This window comes from Argopecten irradians, chromosome 4 (genome assembly GCF_041381155.1).
Source record: "Argopecten irradians isolate NY chromosome 4, Ai_NY, whole genome shotgun sequence".
NCBI classification, from domain to species: Eukaryota; Metazoa; Mollusca; class Bivalvia; order Pectinida; family Pectinidae; genus Argopecten; species Argopecten irradians.
Window position 1 is genome coordinate 19,050,167 of NC_091137.1, and position 21,308 is coordinate 19,071,474.

The 21,308-nt window shown below is 33.6% G+C and overlaps 1 protein-coding gene across 1 annotated transcript; it reads left to right on the plus strand.

Annotated features, from left to right (window-relative positions):
- The first annotated feature begins 182 nt into the window (after window positions 1-182).
- LOC138320849 (WD repeat-containing protein 5) lies at window positions 183-19,556 on the plus strand. The gene is made up of 14 exons (XM_069264114.1): window positions 183-300; window positions 6,628-6,793; window positions 10,177-10,273; window positions 10,838-10,911; window positions 11,382-11,471; window positions 11,723-11,812; window positions 12,057-12,140; window positions 15,599-15,654; window positions 15,809-15,855; window positions 16,329-16,404; window positions 16,603-16,636; window positions 17,093-17,167; window positions 18,256-18,343; window positions 18,801-19,556. Exons 2-14 carry the CDS (start codon window positions 6,644-6,646, stop codon window positions 18,899-18,901), a joined length of 1,062 nt encoding a protein of 353 aa, XP_069120215.1. The 5' UTR covers window positions 183-300; window positions 6,628-6,643; the 3' UTR covers window positions 18,902-19,556.
- The last annotated feature ends 1,752 nt before the right edge of the window (window positions 19,557-21,308 follow it).

A 21,308-nucleotide genomic window follows, 5' to 3' on the forward strand; every position in this document is an offset into this window, starting at 1 on the left:
ACAATCACATGGTAACATTAAAGTTTCAAAAAGTCGAATTTAGCTCAGATACCATTTTCTTAAGCAGACAAATATGTTTTATTCAAAAGAAATTCTTCCATAGTAATGGAAATTGTACTTTCTTATCATAAACAATTTCTTCCAACAAACCGGTAAAATGAAAATGCTTGCGCATGCGCAATGCAACATCCCATGTGCAATGGAGAACAAGAGATAGCGGGAGTTTGCAGAATACTGACTTAAACTTACAACACTGATATTACGATCCACAACATTTAAAAAAGATTGACATAAGTTCACGTAAGCTTTACAATACACTTTTTAACATGAGACATGTTGGTGAAAGTTTCAAATTAGCAGAATACGGCCTGCCGAACCTTGTGTTTACATTGCTTTCACAAGCATCATAGTCTGAGTCTCAGGAACACGTGTATGTGAATTGTTAATCCCATTCGAAATTACGGAATAAAGTAACCACATGTCGAAACCATTCATATTCGTATATAAATCACGATATACGTTTGCGTAACGATTGTCTATTTTACCGTTTCAGTAAGAATCAACCCATCGCTTCCTCAATGTTCAAATTAAAGGGTAGTGTTAAAAGATGTAAATATGTCACACTAATAATAATTATCATTTTGATTTAAACATTTTTCATGTCTTACAGTGTCGTCCAACAACGTAATTATTAATCATAACACTGAGGAGATATAAGTTCTCATGTCCACCGAAGTAATCATGACATATGTTGAGATGCTGAAGGGATACAATTTCTCTGTGCATGCATATGACCACCAGCTGCAGCATAATTATTTCTAGGGCTGGATCAATATATTGAAATACCGATAAATATCAGTTTCCAGCAGTGTATCAGATATCGATATAGGAAATTCCAAACAAAATATATTCTAAAACATCATTCAAGTAAGAGCATTTTGATCAAAAGGAAGTGTTTAAAGCATTTGTGTCACCTAGATGGATTAGAAATGCCTTTTCATAACTAAAATACAAATTGACAGAAGTTAATTAACACAGATGATAAACCGAATCAAATTTTTGCATACCTGTCAACCCTCCCGGATCCTCCGGGAATCTGCTTGAATTCCAAAACACCCCATGGAATCTCCCACACTCGCTAAATCTCCCGGAATCTCCCGTTTATTCCCCATACAGCCCATAGTTAGATGAAAATCTAATATCACGTCAAATAATTCCCCTTTCAGAGCACAAGGTAATGCTATCGGACCATGGTCAGGACTGTGCGATTAATTAGTGTCACCTCAGTCGATAATTATCTCCCTTATATATAAGACAACACAGTTTTTAGTTTTGGCATTTAATGAAAATATATATATACAAATATAACAAAAAGCCTTTCACCCTATATCGAGATATATTGTCACATTAAAGTCCATTCATGATAATTGCTATAAATTCTGAACAGGGTGAAAGGGCTACAATTATGAGAAAAATTTAAATTTACATACAAGCCCTATAACTTGTTATAAGGCAGACAATCAATAAATTAATTTATTATATTAATTAAGCACATCAAACATACTATCCCAAATATCTCCAATTACTACTATTAGTATTACATACAATGGATTATTCTCTGAATTTCATATTAAACCAATCTGGAGACAATTAGATAAAAATGACTTAAAATTCCTCGAGGGAGGGTGGGTGGGTTTTTGAAGCTTTCTGACCATATATCAATACGTCCTGACAACTCAGGATTCTTAAAAGGAGTGACATGAGCTACAAAAATTAAATAAGAGAAAAGGCGCCCAATAGGACTGACCAATGAATATAACTATAGAGGTAACCCCACGGACAGGTCAAGCTTGTGCCAAAACTGGAATTTGACGCTGGAGGTGTGAACATGATTCATGACACTCACTCATACATGTATAAGATATATAAATATATAATATATACAGGGAAATAATTAAACATTTTTTGAACAAATTATCGCCAGCGGCAACAGGGGCCTACCCTACAAATCACACATGTGTACCTTACCTGTGTTATGGACCAGGTGTTACCTGGCTCACTTTATCGTAACAAGTTGCTGGAAATTCTACATATACTTGACAAAATTTATTTAAGAGACATTAGTTAGCATTAACTGAAATTTCTTCCGAGCCATCAATATTAAAAAAAGTTTAATATATGAATGCTACTGGACTGACGTTAGCGGAAATGGTTCATGAATACAGGGTTGAAATTAGTCTAAATGATATCTGATAAACACACATTTTCAGAAAAAGACTCTATACAGTCGAATCTGTCTGAAGCGACCACTCAAGGTTAATGGAAAAGTGGTCTCTTAATAGAGTAGCTCAGGTTAAGGAGGATATGTATTTTGATGTTTTAAAATATGAGTTGTCACTCACTGTTCATGAATAAAGTATAATTTAGTGTATTATAAACGTTTATAAAATAGATATACAAAAAAAATTAACAAATCTCAAAAAAAAATCATTTCAGTAATTTATTTTATATAATAATGTAAGTTTTATGGGAAAAATATAGTTTGTGTGGTAATAAGGTCATAGGTATGGCATTATTTGATTTATTGAATATCTATTTTCTATTCATTTTAATTATTGTATATTAGTTTTGTTTATTTAATTATTCCTGGTATTAAAAAAAATATTTTTTCATATCATGTTACACAATAAATGGGAATTTGTACTGTATGATTCTTAGAATTTATTTATTATAAAATCCAGATTTTTCATACCTATTTCCGGTTCCGTCTATTACTATGACCCATCCCAGTGTTGTCTGTTCGACTGCTTTCATATCTCATTTTCATGTAAGTGAAGTATTGTCATTCACTACTAGTGTTTGTTTTAGATAATGTTTATCATGTTGTATTAAACACTTTATTATTTAACCGTAATATTCTTTCAAATGGATGGAGACGGCAATTGAACTTGACCCATTCCGTCTAACTGCCGTCTAACTGTCTAAGACTAAGGGTCCCCGGGTCTGACAGTAATAAAGATGTGAAAAGACCAGTCAGATACAATTAACCCAGTGTGGCATTACTTATACAGGGCTTCAGTTGCCGGCTAATTGTTTCACACCTCTTTTGTCAATATTTACAAGCTATAGACTTGATTGCTGTGCCCAAGCCGCGTCAAAAGCAGTGACCGGATGATGGGCGTTTTGGAAAGATCAAAATGACATTTGTTTTTCTGGTCGCTGTATAGAGATTTTTTACGACTACGAGAAGGAAATTTTGTGGTCGCTGGTCACGTTAGAGAGATGGTCGTTTAATAGAGTTAAATTATGTAGTGAAAATGCTTGGGGGGAATTGAAGTGGTTGCTTAGAGCAGAGGATGGCTTAATACAGATAGTCGTTAGTACAGATTCGACTGTTCATACCATATTATCTAAATTTACAAATGTTTTGCAACACCTAGTGAAGTACAATCTTAGGGGATTTGTTGTATTGGGCAGTCACTGACTATCACGTTATGAAGCATTATGCTTCGCTACAAAATGGCTTACTTTTACTGATCGTGCCATCTAATAGTGCCATCGATTGCAGGTAGAGTACCTCAGCACATCTCGGATCATAGTTTATCTTAACATAAACAGACTGAAATGTTTCAGTAGAGTTATGTCCTTGGTTTGGTTAATGTAAGTCAGAAGGAGATTGAAAGTGAAAGTAGAAAAGTACTGGTACAGACGAAATATATTTTCTGATGACGTTACTTCAACACATGGATCCAATTGTTTCAATATTTTGCAGTCGCACCATGAATTTATTTTCAGAACCTTTTCTCCTTCTCTTTCCGCTTTTGATAAATAACGCAAATTTTTTGGTGTTCTTTTTTTCAATGAAAAAACAACCTTTGAGTTATGAAATTCATGCAAAAACCATTGATGTTAAAGATACAACTTTTTTTAGGTTCTGGTCAGGATGACCTATAGTCGTCATGTTTCGTCTGTCGCCGTCCGCCGTGCGCTGTGCGTTAACTTTTCACATTTTGAACTTCTTCTCAATTTCTACCAGTGCGATTTGGCTGAAACTTGCATGAAATAATCCTGACTTGGTCCCGACAAAGTGTTGTTATTTTTCGGGTCGATCCGAAATCCAAGATCGCCGCCACAGCCATTTTTAACTTCTTCTCAAGTTCTGGCTAAAACCTGCATGAAATTATCCTGACATGGTCCCGACAAAGTATTGTTACATCTCTGGTTGATCCCAAATCGAAGATGGCTACCATGACACTATATCTAATTAATTTCCTATATGTTAAGGCCCTTCGGCCGCTTGTTTGAAATAAAATTTGTTGAAAGAAATTGAAAATGATCCTGACATGGTCCTAACAAAGTGACACCTTATATTATTAATTTTACTATTGCCAAGGTAGTCAGATGACCGTTAAGGCCCTTTGGGCCTCTTGTTGGTAGATTTTTTCCAGGTTATAGAATGTTTTATCAAAATTGTCTTATTGTCACAATATTCAAAACACAATGGTCAACTGAATTTGAAACAGAGGTTCACTGTATCGTCAATATGTATTGTGTATTGTTTCATTGTATTGTCAATACAAAAAGTGTCGGTGAATTCCACGTTTTGATATAGCAGTGCGCTCTGGCTCTACACCAGACATCTATTTGTCATAATGTCTTAGTCTAGTGCCAGGGTCTGAGTATCTCAGGCTAGTGTTTAATTAACACATAAATACATATGAAATTATTTATTTTGGTTTTGGTGTGTACACAATCAGTACTTCATTCCATGTATAGTGCCACAGATTTTTTTCGGAATGCAATTAATTACTTTTAATAATGTTATCTTTAAGAAAAATAAGGAGTGAAAAACTTTTCAGTGGTGCTAATGGTGTAAAGTAAGTAAATTTTGTAACTGAAGGAAAAGATTTATTTGTCTGCTCCCATTTTTTAACTGAGAAACAAATGCCATTCTTCAGCGTTGTAGCATCTTTAAATAAAGAATGATTCAATTGATAAATAAAGAATGATAGCCCTATTAGAGCTGTCATAGTAACAAACGATTCTCATCTTCCAATACAATATTGATTCCTATTTGCTAAAATTGATGCAATGACCAAAATTGTACTTGATGACCTGCCTATGACCTAGTAACATTGGAATTTCAAATGCTGTCAAAGACGAATTATGTATTATTTTTACAGTATACCAACTGTATATATATATTGTAAGGTTCCTGATAATTTTTACTTCACGAAATTTTCACAATTACTAGTCTATGAACTATATATGAAATACCCAGCAATAGTTCTTGAGTGTCCTGATATTTTCTTTTCAATATATTGATACTTAAAGATGCTCCATCAGTTTTCTTCTGTTACAACAGTTACTTTTTTTACACCATTACCATTTACCACCATTAAAAAGTTTGAGCTCCCAATTTTACTTCAAGATAAAAATATTGAAAATTAATTAATTGCATACCGCAAAAAAGTTTGTGGCACTATGTCCTATATGCATATGGAATGCAGTACTGATTGCGCATGCACCGAAAGCAAAATAAATTATTTTATATTATTTTTTGTGTTAATTAGACATGTATATGCACGATTAAGCACCAATTACTGTTTAAAGGCCCACTACCTTACTGGAGCAAACCATAAAGGTTTCTTAATAACATCAATAACACCAGAAAATATATACCAATGGCCTAAGATGAGGTTAAAACACCAAACATATGCACGATTACCTGCGTAATATATAATAACAGTGGAGATTCATTTCGCTATTTTGCCGTCTGGCGCAGTGATTATCAACTGCCACGCAGTATTTAGGACGACGGCGGGAAACATAAGACGACCCGCGTTATTAAAAATAACATTTTATTTATTTTAATCAAATTGTTCAGAAGGTGATGATACGTTAGTATCAAAGGTAAGTTCATAACTTTTGTGACTCTACAAAATTATCGATCTCGTTTTACATTCCAATTTTTAAAAAAAATTCCGTTTCGGAAAGGTAGTGGCCCTTTAAAGATGCTCCACCGCCGACAGAGCATAAATGATATTCATCATTTGAACAATAATTAGTGTTTAATCGTGTATACATAAGTCTAATTAACATAAAAAATAATATGAAATAATTTATTTTGCCTTTGGGTCATGCGCAATCAGTACTTTATTCCATACAGGATATGGTGCCACAGATTTTTTTCCGGGATGCAATTAATTAATTTTTATATTTTTAACTTGAAGTAAAATTAGAAGCTCAATCTTTTCAATGGCGGTAATGGTGTAAAGTAAGTAACTTTTGGAACTGAAGAAAAACACCAAGTCGTCTGCTGCTGCTTTTGATAATGAAAAAATACCATTTGTCAGCGGTGGAGCATCTTTAAATGATTGGTATCATTTATATGTATGCTCTGTCGGCGTTGGAGCATCTGTAAAGTAATTTCAGTCATAAAAATGGTGTGGGGAGTTTCAATTGCAGCTGAATGAATACTTTAGCTTACCTAAGAAATTATCTTGAAATGTGTTGATGTAAGTTATACCTTACTACATCTATCAATACCATGGTTTTAGTTAGATTTTTGTCAAATGACTTATTTTATGTAGTGATATAATGAGAATTTCATTTTCGCATTTGCAGGATATAGAGTAGATAGATGTCTGCACCGGAAGGCAGCAAAATGCCTGAATCTGGGGATGTGAAGCCACCTGTCACTACTCAGCCTATCACTGGGGCTACCCCTTCAGGACCACCAATCCAAACCAGCACAGTCTCTGCACCTAAACCTTCATCACAGGCGCCACAGGTAATAACAATAACGCAGAGCTCTAGATAATATGTGTAACGCGTAATTACGCATTAAAATTACAGAAAAACGCATTGAAAAATTACAGCGCCGTTACAACAAGTGTTCCTGTTTACATTCATTCACTCGATAGTTACGTTGGCTGGTAGCTGATCTAGTAGGCTGGTAACTGATGCAGTAGATTAGATTTTAGGTGGCATGTAAAGAAGGCACTGATGGGCTGAAGCATCAGCAGTCCCACTGATTGCCCCCGACTGACAAGATCGCCGACAACATTGAGAAGTAGGCGGAGCCAGTGGATCTTTGATGTTCATACCCGAATCTGTTGTACAATCACATTGTGTACTATTTATTTTTTTACAATGTATACATTCAATCACTGTTAAAAATTTGTAATTGTTTTGTTTCACTTATTAAGCGAATGTTTTGAGGATGTTTTGTTCATAAATTATTGGCCATTTCTCTCGACTTCGGGGAGTAGTCATACTGTAGCATAACGCTATATGTATCTACCAACATTCCAATGGATCAAACTTTTCATCGTGTTTATTAATGTGTTGGGTTTAGATCTATTGTATCCATTCTAATGTTACATGTAATGTCACAGCCAAATCTAACGTTAGCTACTGTTGTACCTTCTGACTGATTTTTCCGCTGCAAGGTCCGTTTGGTGTGGAAAAACATATCAGGTACAGCTGACAATAGATTATGTCTCATCAGAATATATTCCGATCAAACACGGTTTTGATACATACCTGGATGTTACATGTAGTAGGGGATGTTATTCTAGTTGTAGACTTTGATTCATATATTCGAGGTAATGTTCTCGGACGTTGGCGCATGTGCGGCGGTAGTTTACAAAATGTAGGTTAATTTTAGCCAAGAAATTGTCAACACCAGATTCAAATGCATCTCTCTGATTAAATACTGGTGACAAGTTAAAAAAATCTACGCCTACAGCTGGAATAGCATCCCCTACTAACATTCAGGTATGTGTCAAAGCCGTGTTTTATCGGAATATATTTTGACAAGACACGATGGTCGGTTGTACATTGTACCCGATTTGGTTTCACACACCTTGCGGTAAAGTTATAATTAGTCAGAAGCAGGTGATTTCTTTTCCGTATAATTTCTGACTGACTTTTTTCCGCTACAATAGTAGCTCTTTCCATTCATACTTTACTGATTAGCGCTGATTTAGAGTCTATACATGAAGTAATTAAAATGTTTGTAACCTTTTTACATTATGAAGCTGACGATGCCGATCATTTTATGTAGTAATCGACGACAGACATTTCCAACTGTTTTAGCTCCGCCCCTACATTAAAGCGACAGCCAATGAGAGCCGTGCTTACGCAGCTTATTGAATGTCGTTGGCAAACTGACTAGCTACCATGCAACCTTACTAGCTACCAATCAAGCGAACCACCTACTAGACTGGCCGTCACTCGTACGCTTATTGTAACGGCGCTGTAAATATGCATTGTGTTCAAAAATAATGCACAAATATTTCCAAGAAAAGGCTGAAAACAAAAGTTGAGTTTCTAATCATTCAGAATTGTCAGATTTTACTCTTTGCCTTCTATATAAATGTTTGACTGATGCTGATCTTTTATCATTTGAGACCTCTCGGCATGTTCCTCTTACATAAGGCAAAAGTTCTTGACCTACTTTACCGTATACTTATCAAACACTAGGCCTACGGAAAAAGTCTTCAAGTTATCTCTGTTGAAATCGAAACCAGTGTGATATACAAACCATTGGATCGAGACCTATTACCAGGTTCTTCATAACTAAATATTTTCACCATATGTAGAATTACAATCAAGGTTCTTAATGACTAAATATTTTACAAAATATGTAGCATTAAAATCAATCACATTTAAAATTGCCGATTTATATATGACTGATGATCAACTAACAAAACGTGTTGTCTTTGAGTTTGTTTGTTTGTTTGATTAATTAACGTCCTATTAACTGCTATGGTCATGTAAGGACGGCCTCCTATGTATGCAGTGTATTGCGTGTATGTTGTTCTGGGTGCATGTTTTGGGAGACTGTGATATATTCATGTTGCGAAAAAAAGGGTGTTGGTTTAAGTAAGAATTTAAATGTTGATTTGGATGTGTAAATCTAATTAAATCAATTTCTAGGCAAAATCAGCATTTAAACCATAGAAAGGGGAAAAATACTCTTTGAAAATTTCAATTTAGCATTGAAATATTTTTGGGAAGTGAAATTAGCATTAAGTTGAAAAATGGGGGGTAAAAACACTTTGACTTAATTTCTTATCTGGAGCTCTGACAGTAAGTGTAGATACCTCAACTGAATGTCTGCCATAGTGATCTCAAATACCTATCCATAAGCTGTGTGGTCACAACAGATATTGTCAGCCGTTATAATTATCATACCAGATATCATCAGCTGTAATCACACCAGATATTGTCAGCTGTAATCACACCAGATATTGTCAGCTGTAATCACAACAGATATCGTCAGCTGTAATCACACCAGATATCGTCAGCTGTAATCACACCAGATATTGTCAGCTGTAATCACACCAGATATTGTCAGCTGTAATCACAGATATCGTCAGTAGTGGTGTTCTGATTAATCAAGTTTGTCGAGTATCGTTGGTTTGAGGTGTTTGATCAATTAATCAAATAAGAAATCTGTAACCGAAATGATAAACAAAAGTACAAAGTTAGCTGATCACTATAAAACATGCAAAAAAATCATAACTAATTTGTTAAAATCATTCCCTTGTGTGTGGTTGTCACTCATATCATTTCAAATTTTAAGCGTCTAGACGAATTGAAGAGCGCATAAGCACTACGTAGTAATGCAAACGTTCAGATAAGCATGATTTGTGAGGAAAATAAGCGACATGATAACATGATAGCACATAGACTGGTCGTAGTTTATCTACTTTCCGCTAGGCTTCGCTCTGAAAATACAACAGTATTTATGAGCGCAGTATAGCGGAGAGAATTGATACTAAGGCAGGTAATCCAGTCTAGACAGCACAGAACATCAGGAACTCCTCGGGGAATAGATTTTTACCCAATGAGTTCAGGATGAGCACAGAGAGGCCTCGCAATCATAAGCCTTTGAAGGAATTTTTAATTGAGACTTGTTTATACATCAAGGAAAAAAATAATTGATTTTAATCGATTATTGATCGGTAAAATAAAACTGATGATCGACCTTGAAATTTCAGCCGATTCCCAACTCTAATCATCAGTCGTAATCATACTAGATATTGTCAACTTTCACCACACCAGATATCGTCAGGCAAAGTCCCACCAGATATTGTCAGCCATGTGATATCAACACATGACTGTAAAACCTATATAACTTTTGCCTATTGTTTATTGTTTTAGAAGCCGAACTACACCCTAAAGTTTACAATGGCTGGCCATACCAAAGCTGTTTCATCAGTCAAGTTTAGTCCCAGTGGGGAGTGGCTTGCCAGCTCATGTAAGTACATTTTTAGGCAAAATAGAAAGTCATTTATGTTTATACATGAAAAGTATCATTGTGGGAGACCCACGATTGAGTCAAAAAAATCTTGTTTTGATGATATTTAAATAACAACCCATCAACAAACCTTTTTTTTAAAATAAGACTTCTTAATGTTGGAGAGGGATATATAGTGATCAGTAAAATGGAAACATCACTGACAACAAAACATGCGTGTCTATCAAATCAGAAACAAATACTAAATAACACAATAATGTGTTTTAGACTAAAAATTTGATTGGAAAATGTGATGGAACCAGTTAGATAAAATTTGTCAAAATGACAATTTATTGGCCAAGTTGATCTACAGGTGATAAGTTTAGCATATCATAGTGCAATCAAACGTGTGACAATGGAAAAGTATGTGTAAACTAAACAAATTTAGCCTTGATTCTAAATTATCAGACTCAAGCTACACTTATTTACGTGTTATTAAACAGGATATCTTAATTGTTACAAATAGACTGGCCTTATTCCAGGGAAATACTGATTAAAGTTTTAATATTTGGATGTTTTTAACAGCTGCTGATAAATTAATCAAGATTTGGGGAGCCTATGATGGAAAGTTTGAGAAAACAATAAGTGGACATAAGTTGGTAAGTGATAGATATCTGTCTCAATTTATTTCAATGTATTGACAAAAGATGGTCACAAGTCAAAAGGATTAAAAAAACAGGACATTCCGTCCTTAAGAAATATCTGTCTCTTAATTGAATAAACAAAAACTAATAAATTTAAGCCATTGTGGGTTATACTTGTAGTCATATTTCCAAGATGAAATATTTCAGTGATCATGACAATCTAATTATTTTTATAGGAACTTTTCATGTCTATTGCCTAAAAAAAGGGTTTCATAGTGTTAATGAGACTTATTATCAGTTGTTTTCTTTAAATCATTCAGATACTTTCTTTTCATTATTTATATCCAAAGTAATAAAAGATAATTGATTAAATGATTGTTCTTTTATTTAGCTGAAAAAAAGTTTAATGTTAAGAACTTACAGAATTTTATGTCTTCTAATTATGATATGTCAATTTGTGCTAATAAACCTGACATATATTTCAGGGAATATCTGATGTCGCCTGGTCTACGGACAGTCGCCTTCTTGTCAGTGCATCAGATGACAAAACACTCAAGATATGGGATTTTGCAACAGTAGGTATTACTTTTAAAGAAGGTATTTCTGTAAAGTTAACCTCTTTTAGTCGATATTGAATTTAGCATTGTGTTGTTGATAGCTTCTGTTAGAATGGTAAGTTACATAATACATTTGGTCAGAATATTCATATTTCATATGCGATTTTAAAATATGTTGGGTGAAACCCATATTAAAGTCAATTAATTAGTAACGTGTATGATGTCAGATTAGTATTATGATTGATTAAGTATTAAATTTTCTTTTACAGGGGAAATGTATGAAGACCTTGAAGGGCCATAGTAATTATGTATTTTGTTGTAATTTCAACCCACAGTCGAACCTGATAGTGTCAGGATCGGTAAGAGATATTCATTTCTCATACTTAGTAAAACACAAAGTTTCAAATACGAAAATGTGTAATAAAAGATACCAACGTAAAGATAATCGAAAAAAGTACTTTAAGATTATTTTTTATGGTTGACACTTGTCACTTTTCACATATTAAGCAAAGCATATAATAACTTTAAAAAAAACCATAGTGGTGATACAGATTCACAGCTAACAGCTCTCAGGAGATTTCATATTTAGCATTATACTTTCAGTTTGATGAAAGTGTACGAATCTGGGACGTAAAAACTGGCAAATGTTTAAAAACTCTTCCTGCTCATTCAGATCCAGTCACTGCAGTAAGTATTGATTCTAAGGGGAAAAAACTATTTCATCCAATTCACAAACCAATGAAGATTTTCAGCTTCTACTAGATATGTTTAATCCAAAAAATCTTATGTAAAAAGTAGCTGAATATGGAACTGCAGCAGGAACTGATGATTGTGTGGCCTAAACCATCTATACTTTAAACCAATCCTAAACATGGCCTTCAAGCTCCGATAGGCATAGAACTTAAAAACATTATCAGGTGTGTTAAATGAACATGTACATTGTAAAGTGTATAAAAACATTATCAGGTTTGTTAAATGAACATGTACATTGTAAAGTGTATAAAAACAATATCAGGTTTGTTAAATGAACATGTACATTGTAAAGTGTATAAAAACATTTTCAGTTTTGTTAAATGAACATGTACATTGTAAAGTGTGTAAAAACAATATCAGGTTTGTTAAATGAACATGTACATTGTAAAGTGTATAAAAACATCATCAGGTTTGTTACACCCGGTCCACCCCAACTGCGAATGATAAATATTATGAAGTTCCTTACCGTCAATCGATTGATTTGTAACACAGCGAGAAATTCTGTACCGTGTAGCGATAAACGCTAACTTTCTACCGACACAACGTGGCTATTTTTTGACTCGAGTACTGTCGCCAAATCCACAGGTAAATCGCGGGGCGCTCTGGCTACATCAGCTATACCAAATACAATCGTAAATGTTACAAATACCGTAAAATCTTGTGTTACTTACACACCAGTGTACTTTGCACATGTATTTTTTCTTATGGCTTTAAATACTGAAAAAAATCTACTATCGGTATATTTTGCGCATTCAAATTTTGGGGAAAACGATGTCCGGGGAACCACAAATTCAGTGTTATAAAGGTGGTAATTTCATTGCAAAACATTCACAATAAATGCTTGACAACTTGCACAAAAAGTGTTGTATTTAGAAGAAATAACATAATATAATTGCACTGTGTTTGTTTTCTTTTATTGGCCACCGTAACTGAAACAGTGAAATATATCTTGCAGAACATGTCAAAAACATTGGCAGTCCGCCGTATTCGATCCGTACACATGTCAATGTCTGGAGATATTACACATGAATAGTTATCAGAACTATTTGAAAATATTATAATTTAGTTACTTTAATATTGCCACAATAAGTTTTAAGTGTGTTTGAGATCATTAACAAACTTTAAAGAGCATTCCGATAGCATTTACGTTGGCTTGCAATAATCACATCGTGAGTGAACTCACTATCTGTACGGCACCAGATCCAAGCTGATGGCTAATTATATATAACAGTACGGTTAAAATGCCACTAACCTTCTAGCTTGTCAGTTTTGCTGTAATAATATTACAAACCACTTATTGAAAATCCTAAATATAGGACAGTTTAGGACTCGTCTTATAAATCCCACATGTGTTTTGACTTTTTGCACACGGCCTGCAGCCGGGACATGTTATGGCGGTTCCCTACGTAATGAGCATAGCTAGATCTATAAGGAGTTTCATATGCAGTTTTACTAGAAATATGAAGATTTGTTAAAATATCTAAAATAAAGAAATACTAGTCAAGTGAATTTTTATGCAATTTGAAGAATATTTGTTTTGTTTTTAAGTAGATACAGACGCATTGTTGATGATATATAGATCGGTTAAGCTAACTAGCCATTCAGTTTCGTTAAGCTGGATGAGAGGCCCGAGCGTAGCATCCAGTACCAGTTTACCTGTGGATTTGGCGACAGTACTGGAGTCTATAAATAACTACACTCATTCAATACATCGATACAAGTCAGCGGTAGAGCGGTAGGGGTTTATATACACGCATCGTTCGCAGTTGGGGTGGACCGGGTGTAAATGAACATGTACATTTTTAAGTGTATAAAAACAATATCAGGTTTGTTAAATGAACATGTACATTGTAAAGTGTATAAAAACAATATCAGGTTTGTTAAATGAACATGTACATTGTAAAGTGTATAAAAACAATATCAGGTTTGTTAAATGAACATGTACATTGTAAAGTGTATAAAAATATCATCAGGTTTGTTAAATGAACATGTACATTTTAAAGTGTATAAAAACAATATCAGGTTTGTTAAAATGAACATGTACATTGTAAAGTGTATAAAAACATTATCAGGTTTGTTAAATGAACATGTACATTGTAAAGTGTATAAAAGCATTATCAGGTTTGTTAAATGAACATGTATATTGTAAAGTGTATAAAAACAATATCAGGTTTGTTAAATGAACATGTACATTGTAAAGTGTATAAAAACATTATCAGGTTTGTTAAATGAACATGTATATTGTAAAGTGTATAAAAACAATATCAGGTTTGTTAAATGAACATGTACATTGTAAAGTGTATAAAAACATTATCAGGTTTGTTAAATGAACATGTATATTGTAAAGTGTATAAAAACAATATCAGGTTTGTTAAATGAACATGTACATTGTAAAGTGTATAAAAGCATTATCAGGTTTGTTAAATGAACATGTACATTTTAAAGTGTATAAAAACATCATCAGGTTTGTTAAATGAACATGTACATTGTAAAGTGTATAAAAACAATATCAGGTTTGTTAAATGAACATGTACATTGTAAAGTGTATAAAAACAATATCAGGTTTGTTAAATGAACATGTACATTGTAAAGTGTGTAAAAACAATATCAAGTTTGTTAAATGAACATGTACATTGTAAAGTGTAGTAAAAACAATATCAGGTTTGTTAAATGAACATGTACATTTTAAAGTGTATAAAAAACAATATCAGGTTTGTTAAATGAACATGTACATTGTAAAGTGTATAAAAACATTATCAGGTTTGTTAAATGAACATGTACATTGTAAAGTGTATAAAAACAATATCAGGTTTGTTAAATGAACATGTACATTGTAAAGTGTGTAAAAACATTATCAGGTTTGTTAAATGAACATGTACATTGTAAAGTGTATAAAAACAATATCAGGTTTGTTAAATGAACATGTAATAATATGTAAAGTGTTTAAAAACAATATCAGGTTTGTTAAATGAACATGTACATTGTAAAGTGTATAAAAGCATTATCAGGTTTGTTTAATGAACATGTATATTGTAAAGTGTATAAAAACAATATCAGGTTTGTTAAATGAACATGTACATTGTAAAGTGTATAAAAGCATTATCAGGTTTGTTAAATGAACATGTACATTGTAAAGTGTATAAAAACATCATCAGGTTTGTTAAATGAACATGTACATTGTAAAGTGTATAAAAACATCATCATGTTTGTTAAATGAACATGTACATTGTAAAGTGTTGAAAAACAATATCAGGTTTGTTGAATGAACATGTACATTGTAAAGTGTATAATTATCTTGATAATTTAAGCTTTATTTTAAATGAACACATGGTAATCAAGTAATAATTTGCGTGTCTAACTTTCTAATACAAAGATTTGTTTCCCATTTCAAGGTTCATTTCAACAGAGACGGTTCTTTAATAGTATCTAGTAGTTACGATGGTCTATGGTAAGTAAACATTTACAGCAGGTTGAATTTAAAAAATATATATATCTTGCTTTGGAGATTATTCAACTGATATATATTGGAAAGACCATATAATTTCACATGATACTTGTCATCAATTTTCACTCTGTAATTGTGTTCCTGTGTGACATTTCAGTCGGATATGGGACACAGCATCAGGACAGTGCCTCAAAACATTAATAGGTAAGATAACATTCATAGGTAGTAAGAGATAATTACTATGTATATGTGAAGTCCTTCAGTTTCGTGGTTTACTCTTTTGAACTTATTTGGGGCTTATCTTTGCGAATTGTCTTTGTAGCTAGACGACAGACTATGATATGTATAACCATGTTTTTTGTAAATTTTGCGAGGTATTAAATTTGGTGAATTTTGATGGATCCATGAACTCGGCTAAATTAAAACCCCGCAAATATTAGCTACTATACAGAAGAACATTCATAGGTAAGAGAAAGTAGCTATGTTGAACATTAATAGGTATTAAGAGAGAATAGTTAGATAGAATAAGAATATTAATAGGTTATAAGAGTAAATCATATTTATATGTATGATGACAGAATTAAAATATCTTTAGATATTCCATTTTCATTTCCATAATATCCGTAAGATATGTATGTAATCTCTTCCCTCTTAATGGAGTAATATTTCATTGACAGATGATGATAACCCACCTGTATCATTCGTCAAGTTTTCTCCAAATGGAAAATACATTCTAGCAGCAACGTTAGATAAGTAAGTTCATTTTCATATAACGCCTTTACACATAATTGTTACACTAAAAGTAAATAACAGCATAGATTAAGTTATTCAACAGGTCATAGAAATGTGATGATCAGCGCTTGAATTTTTCCCCATTCTTCCAGCTGTCATGATAATTAGTTTTGTTTTACATGTAGTGTATTAATATAAAGCTGTGAATTAATTTTTCAGCACATTAAAATTATGGGACTACAGCAAAGGAAAGGTCAGTATTCATTATAACAAAATACAACAACATATCCCAGGATATAACATCTACAAATGTAATGGGACTAATTCACATACCATTCGAAGTGATACTCAACAACATTTGTGCAGGACTAGTATCTCCAGTCGTGATGGAATGATATTCTTTGTAATCTTCCCGCTGAAACGATAACGACGTTAACGTGGGATATCATCTTTTGGCGTCATTCTAATACTGTTAGAAACAATAGTGCTGCACAAACATTATCGGGTATTACGTGGTATATGAATTATTCCTATTGTCATTTTATTTCACAAAGTATAAAATAGTGGATTTTATGCTTTATCTTGTTAGTTTTTACATCATACTTCATTCAGCATTAAATAGTATTACAATTTAGTATGTTTTTAAAACCTTGGTTTATATACCATGATGGTATGAATACTAACACTTGATTTTGACTTTTATAAACAGTGTTTAAAGACTTACACCGGGCACAAGAACGAGAAATACTGTATATTCGCCAATTTTTCAGTCACTGGAGGAAAGGTGAGTAAAAAAAAACCTTGCCATAATGTTGAAAACCTCATCTTAGAATGAAGGAGGGAGAAGGCATATTATGTTACTCATGTCTTAACAGTCCTGTGCTATCCTGCCTGACCACCTTATATATATCTTGCTATAAAGGGGGACATGAATTGTACAGTGTTAAACACAGTCTGGCACTTGTGTGACAGGTCGTTCGAGAGACACAGGTTGAGATGTAGAAAATCTTGATAAAGCAGAAGTAATTTAAAAGGAGAGGATCTGCATAGCTTTTGATAGGTTTACTGCCAAAGCATCATGTTATCTCGATGGTGCCAGCCACCTGCTGGCACCGTCATTGAGATAACATCACCAACATTATGCCCATGTTATCCAGAATGTAGTGACAGCGTGCGAAGGTATAGTGACAGTTCGCTGATGTAGTGATCAACCGAAACTGTCCAGGTATTATTTCATAGGCAGTTAATATGATCTCTATCACCTAATGGAGCATGTTTCTTTGGCTCAGTAGGTAGAGATGTTGGTTTATTTCTCCAAAGATGTGGGTTAAATTCCTTGTCGGACACTCTACAGGAATATTTTCTCTATTCTTGTACACCAAACTTCAATCATTTTAATTTATAATATGTAACAGCTCTTGTTTTCCATAAACAGAACTCAAGGTTAGATGTTCATTTGGTGTATAACGGTTTATTAAACAGCCCTCACAGTCATGGTGCGAAGGCTTTGGTAAATATGAAATATATGGACCTGCCCTTCGTCCGTCCCTAGTAAGTCTGGCACGTGTATACCTGGGTATACAGGTGAACCCAGTCCTTGTCGTTGGTGTCCATTCAATGGTCAGTCTCAGGTCACGTGTCATAACGTGCATACATAATCAGCTAATACGTAAAACGCACACCACATAACGCACACGTAATAGACATAGACAGGCACATTTACATGACGCTACTATTATATCATAACAGGACAATTCGACCAACAGGTGTACACGTATCACTGGACAACTTATACTCACCGTTACAAATATATATGATGCTTTCCTATGTATGATGATTCTCACTGTATTATCTATCATTGTGATGTTTCAGTGGATTGTATCAGGATCTGAGGACAACATGGTTTACATCTGGAATCTCCAGTCAAAAGAAATTGTACAGAAACTTCAAGGCCATACAGGTAAAATTTAACTATTGCTTATACCGAAAATTGTTAAAATTTAATACCCTAGATTTTCTTATATAAATGAACCGCAAAAACTTCAATTCAGAAACTGTTTTATATCGGAAGGATTTTGCTAGTCCCTACAAAATAAATAAGTTCATAATTTATATTAAAGTACAAAAAGTTTAGACTATAATAATCAGTTACAATACCTCAATATTCAAATAATTTTAAAAATTTTGCAATGGACTTGTATGAATCCAATACTGCCACATGTAGTACATCATGACAAGGCATATATCGAGAGAAAATGCTCCTACTAAGGTAATTTCTCTATGATGCTTTAGTGATACTAAGAACTGAGTATCTTGAACAGACATACAGTTTTTCCAAATTGCCCAAACAAGTATATACTTGACCTTTAGATTTGGTATAACAAGTTAGCTGATAATTTTCTGGATTTATTTTACAGATGTGTCATTGTGCTGTGCCTGCCATCCAACAGAAAACATTATTGCATCAGCAGCTTTAGAGAATGATAAGACAATTAAACTGTGGAAAAGTGATGTGTGACATCTTCTATCATCCATTAAACTAAATCTTGTGTCAATGACTTTCATTGCGACTAACCAGACTTGTCCAGCTTCAGATGCCCGACAGAGCAATTATCAGGATATTACAAAAGCGCTAGGCAGAGCAGCACAGTGATTGGATGACAATGCTTCCAGTGTCGGATATGTTTTGTTTGTAACAGGTGTGCATGACAGGTAGAAACCTGTAAACAGAAAATAATTATCTTGGTCTGTTGTACACTTCAGACAGGATAAACATCAGTCTGACACACTCACACTGCCATTGAAGATTTCCTGATTTTATTATGTCACAAATACATTACAAAAAAGTTGCCTTTAACAGTACCTCTTGGAAGTTTTGCCTCTGATAGAGTATGGACAATATAACCTCACCTTCAACATAGATATTTATTCTGCTGAATGCAGTTGTACTAAGTGTACCCTGTTTGATGCACAGCTCCAAGCCCTGAGATTCCTAGTAAGATATTTTATACCAAACTTTAAATGTTCTTCCTGAATCTGAAATACCTGTCAAGTAATTAAAATATCACCTTCTATTCACTTAATCAGACACGCTATTTATTTGATTACAGTCTTAAGGTACTTTATATCAAAATTGTTATGATAACCTCTCAATAAATGCACTTTTACTGCTAGTTATTTTACTATTTAATAGTTTATAGGTGAACAAATAGAAAATCTCCAGAAGAAGAAATTTGAAAAAAACCAACATCCTGCTATAAGCTGATGTGTGTTTTAGCTCACCTTCTAGGTCTATTATTTAATAATTTGGGGATAATTAAGGTATTAACTTCAATTTCATGCAGCTTGCTTTAATCAATTCACCACATGGTAGTTACTTAGGATGACAGAGTTAAGCTTCATCAATCAGTTACTTTTGATTGGATTCGTCATAAAATATTCAAATGTAACAGCTTCAGTCACTTTTGTTAATACAATGCACATTTAGTTTCTAAAGCAAGCGTTTATATTTATATGACCTTTTAGGCAAATACAACTTACGACGTTATTTTAATAAGGTCATATACTAGAGGGGTGGGTTTTTTTTTTGTTTTTTGTTTTTGTTTTTTTTTGGGGGGGGGGGGGGGGGGGGGGGTAAATGTGAGGTATAAAATAAAGATATTTTATCTGTTTTCTAAATACTATGTACATTTTTTTTTGTATTTGAAATATTCTAAATTTTCTTGGTGTTACAAATCATGATTTTGATTTGCTCAAATTCTGCTGTTTGGGATAGTTTATACAGGGTTATATACTCTGTCTTAGAAACAAATTGTATTTTATATTACCATTATCATTGTCATATTCTGATTAATTTGTTTTCGGATACCAGTATTGGACTATGTGTAGTCTGTTGTTGGCGATGTAATTGACATCCTGAATTCAAGAGGTTACTATCACTACCATTATATACACACTTGAACTTTGTAGTAAAAATTGAAGTCTCTGTGTGATAACTTGGGCCAAACAAAATTAATTGTTAGTTTCTCAGGCCACTTTTTTAAAAAGTCGGTGCAGGCGGCGGGAATATTTTTTATTTTTTATTTCTCTGAAAACAAATGCGGCAGATAACATTTTATTTTTTTCCCACTTGAAGGACATGAAAATCAATGAAAACACGTGTAGAAAATGTAAATTCTTACTCAGTCTTTAAGAACAGCTTTTAAATATCTCAATCGTCACTATATAAAAAAAAAACCAGTTGAAAATACATAATCCTGGGAGGAAACATTCCGTTTTGAGCAAATGCTGACATCGGCAGCCATTTTTTACCGGAAATGAAAGGTGCATACTAAAATTGGAGCCAATTTCCGGGTGCGTTTTCGAATGGAAATTGCGGGCGAGTTCGAATGGAAATTTGGGGTGCGTTCGATGCGGCGGTCTCGATTTTAATTTTTAAGTTATGGCACATAAAAAAGTTGATGCGGGGGGTAAATGTCGATGCGGCGGGGCCTGAGAAACTAAGAATTAATTTTTTTTGGCCTTGTGTATAAGACTGAGTTTTGTGTTGCTTTAATATAAATCAATTTGATTAGAAAGAAATTAAGTGATCAGATAACGCTACATGGTATGCACTTTCAAGGTGGTCATCTCTCCATTGTAGTCTCTAGGCCTATTCCGTCTTTGCATATTGCAGAGTTAGCTTCCTTGCGTGTTGGTATCGATTGTTACATCATTATTTTGTGAGCACAATTCAGGTCACTTTCTCTGAAAAGTATGTCGTTACGCTTGCAAACACATGACGTCACGATCAATACCTACCCACAAGGGCTGAAAACTCTGTAATATGCAAATTCAGAATAATTGGTTGCTTAATTCTTGAGATGCCTTCAGTTTTAGTATGACATAATCTCGAGGTGGATATAAAGATATAACAACAGTTATAG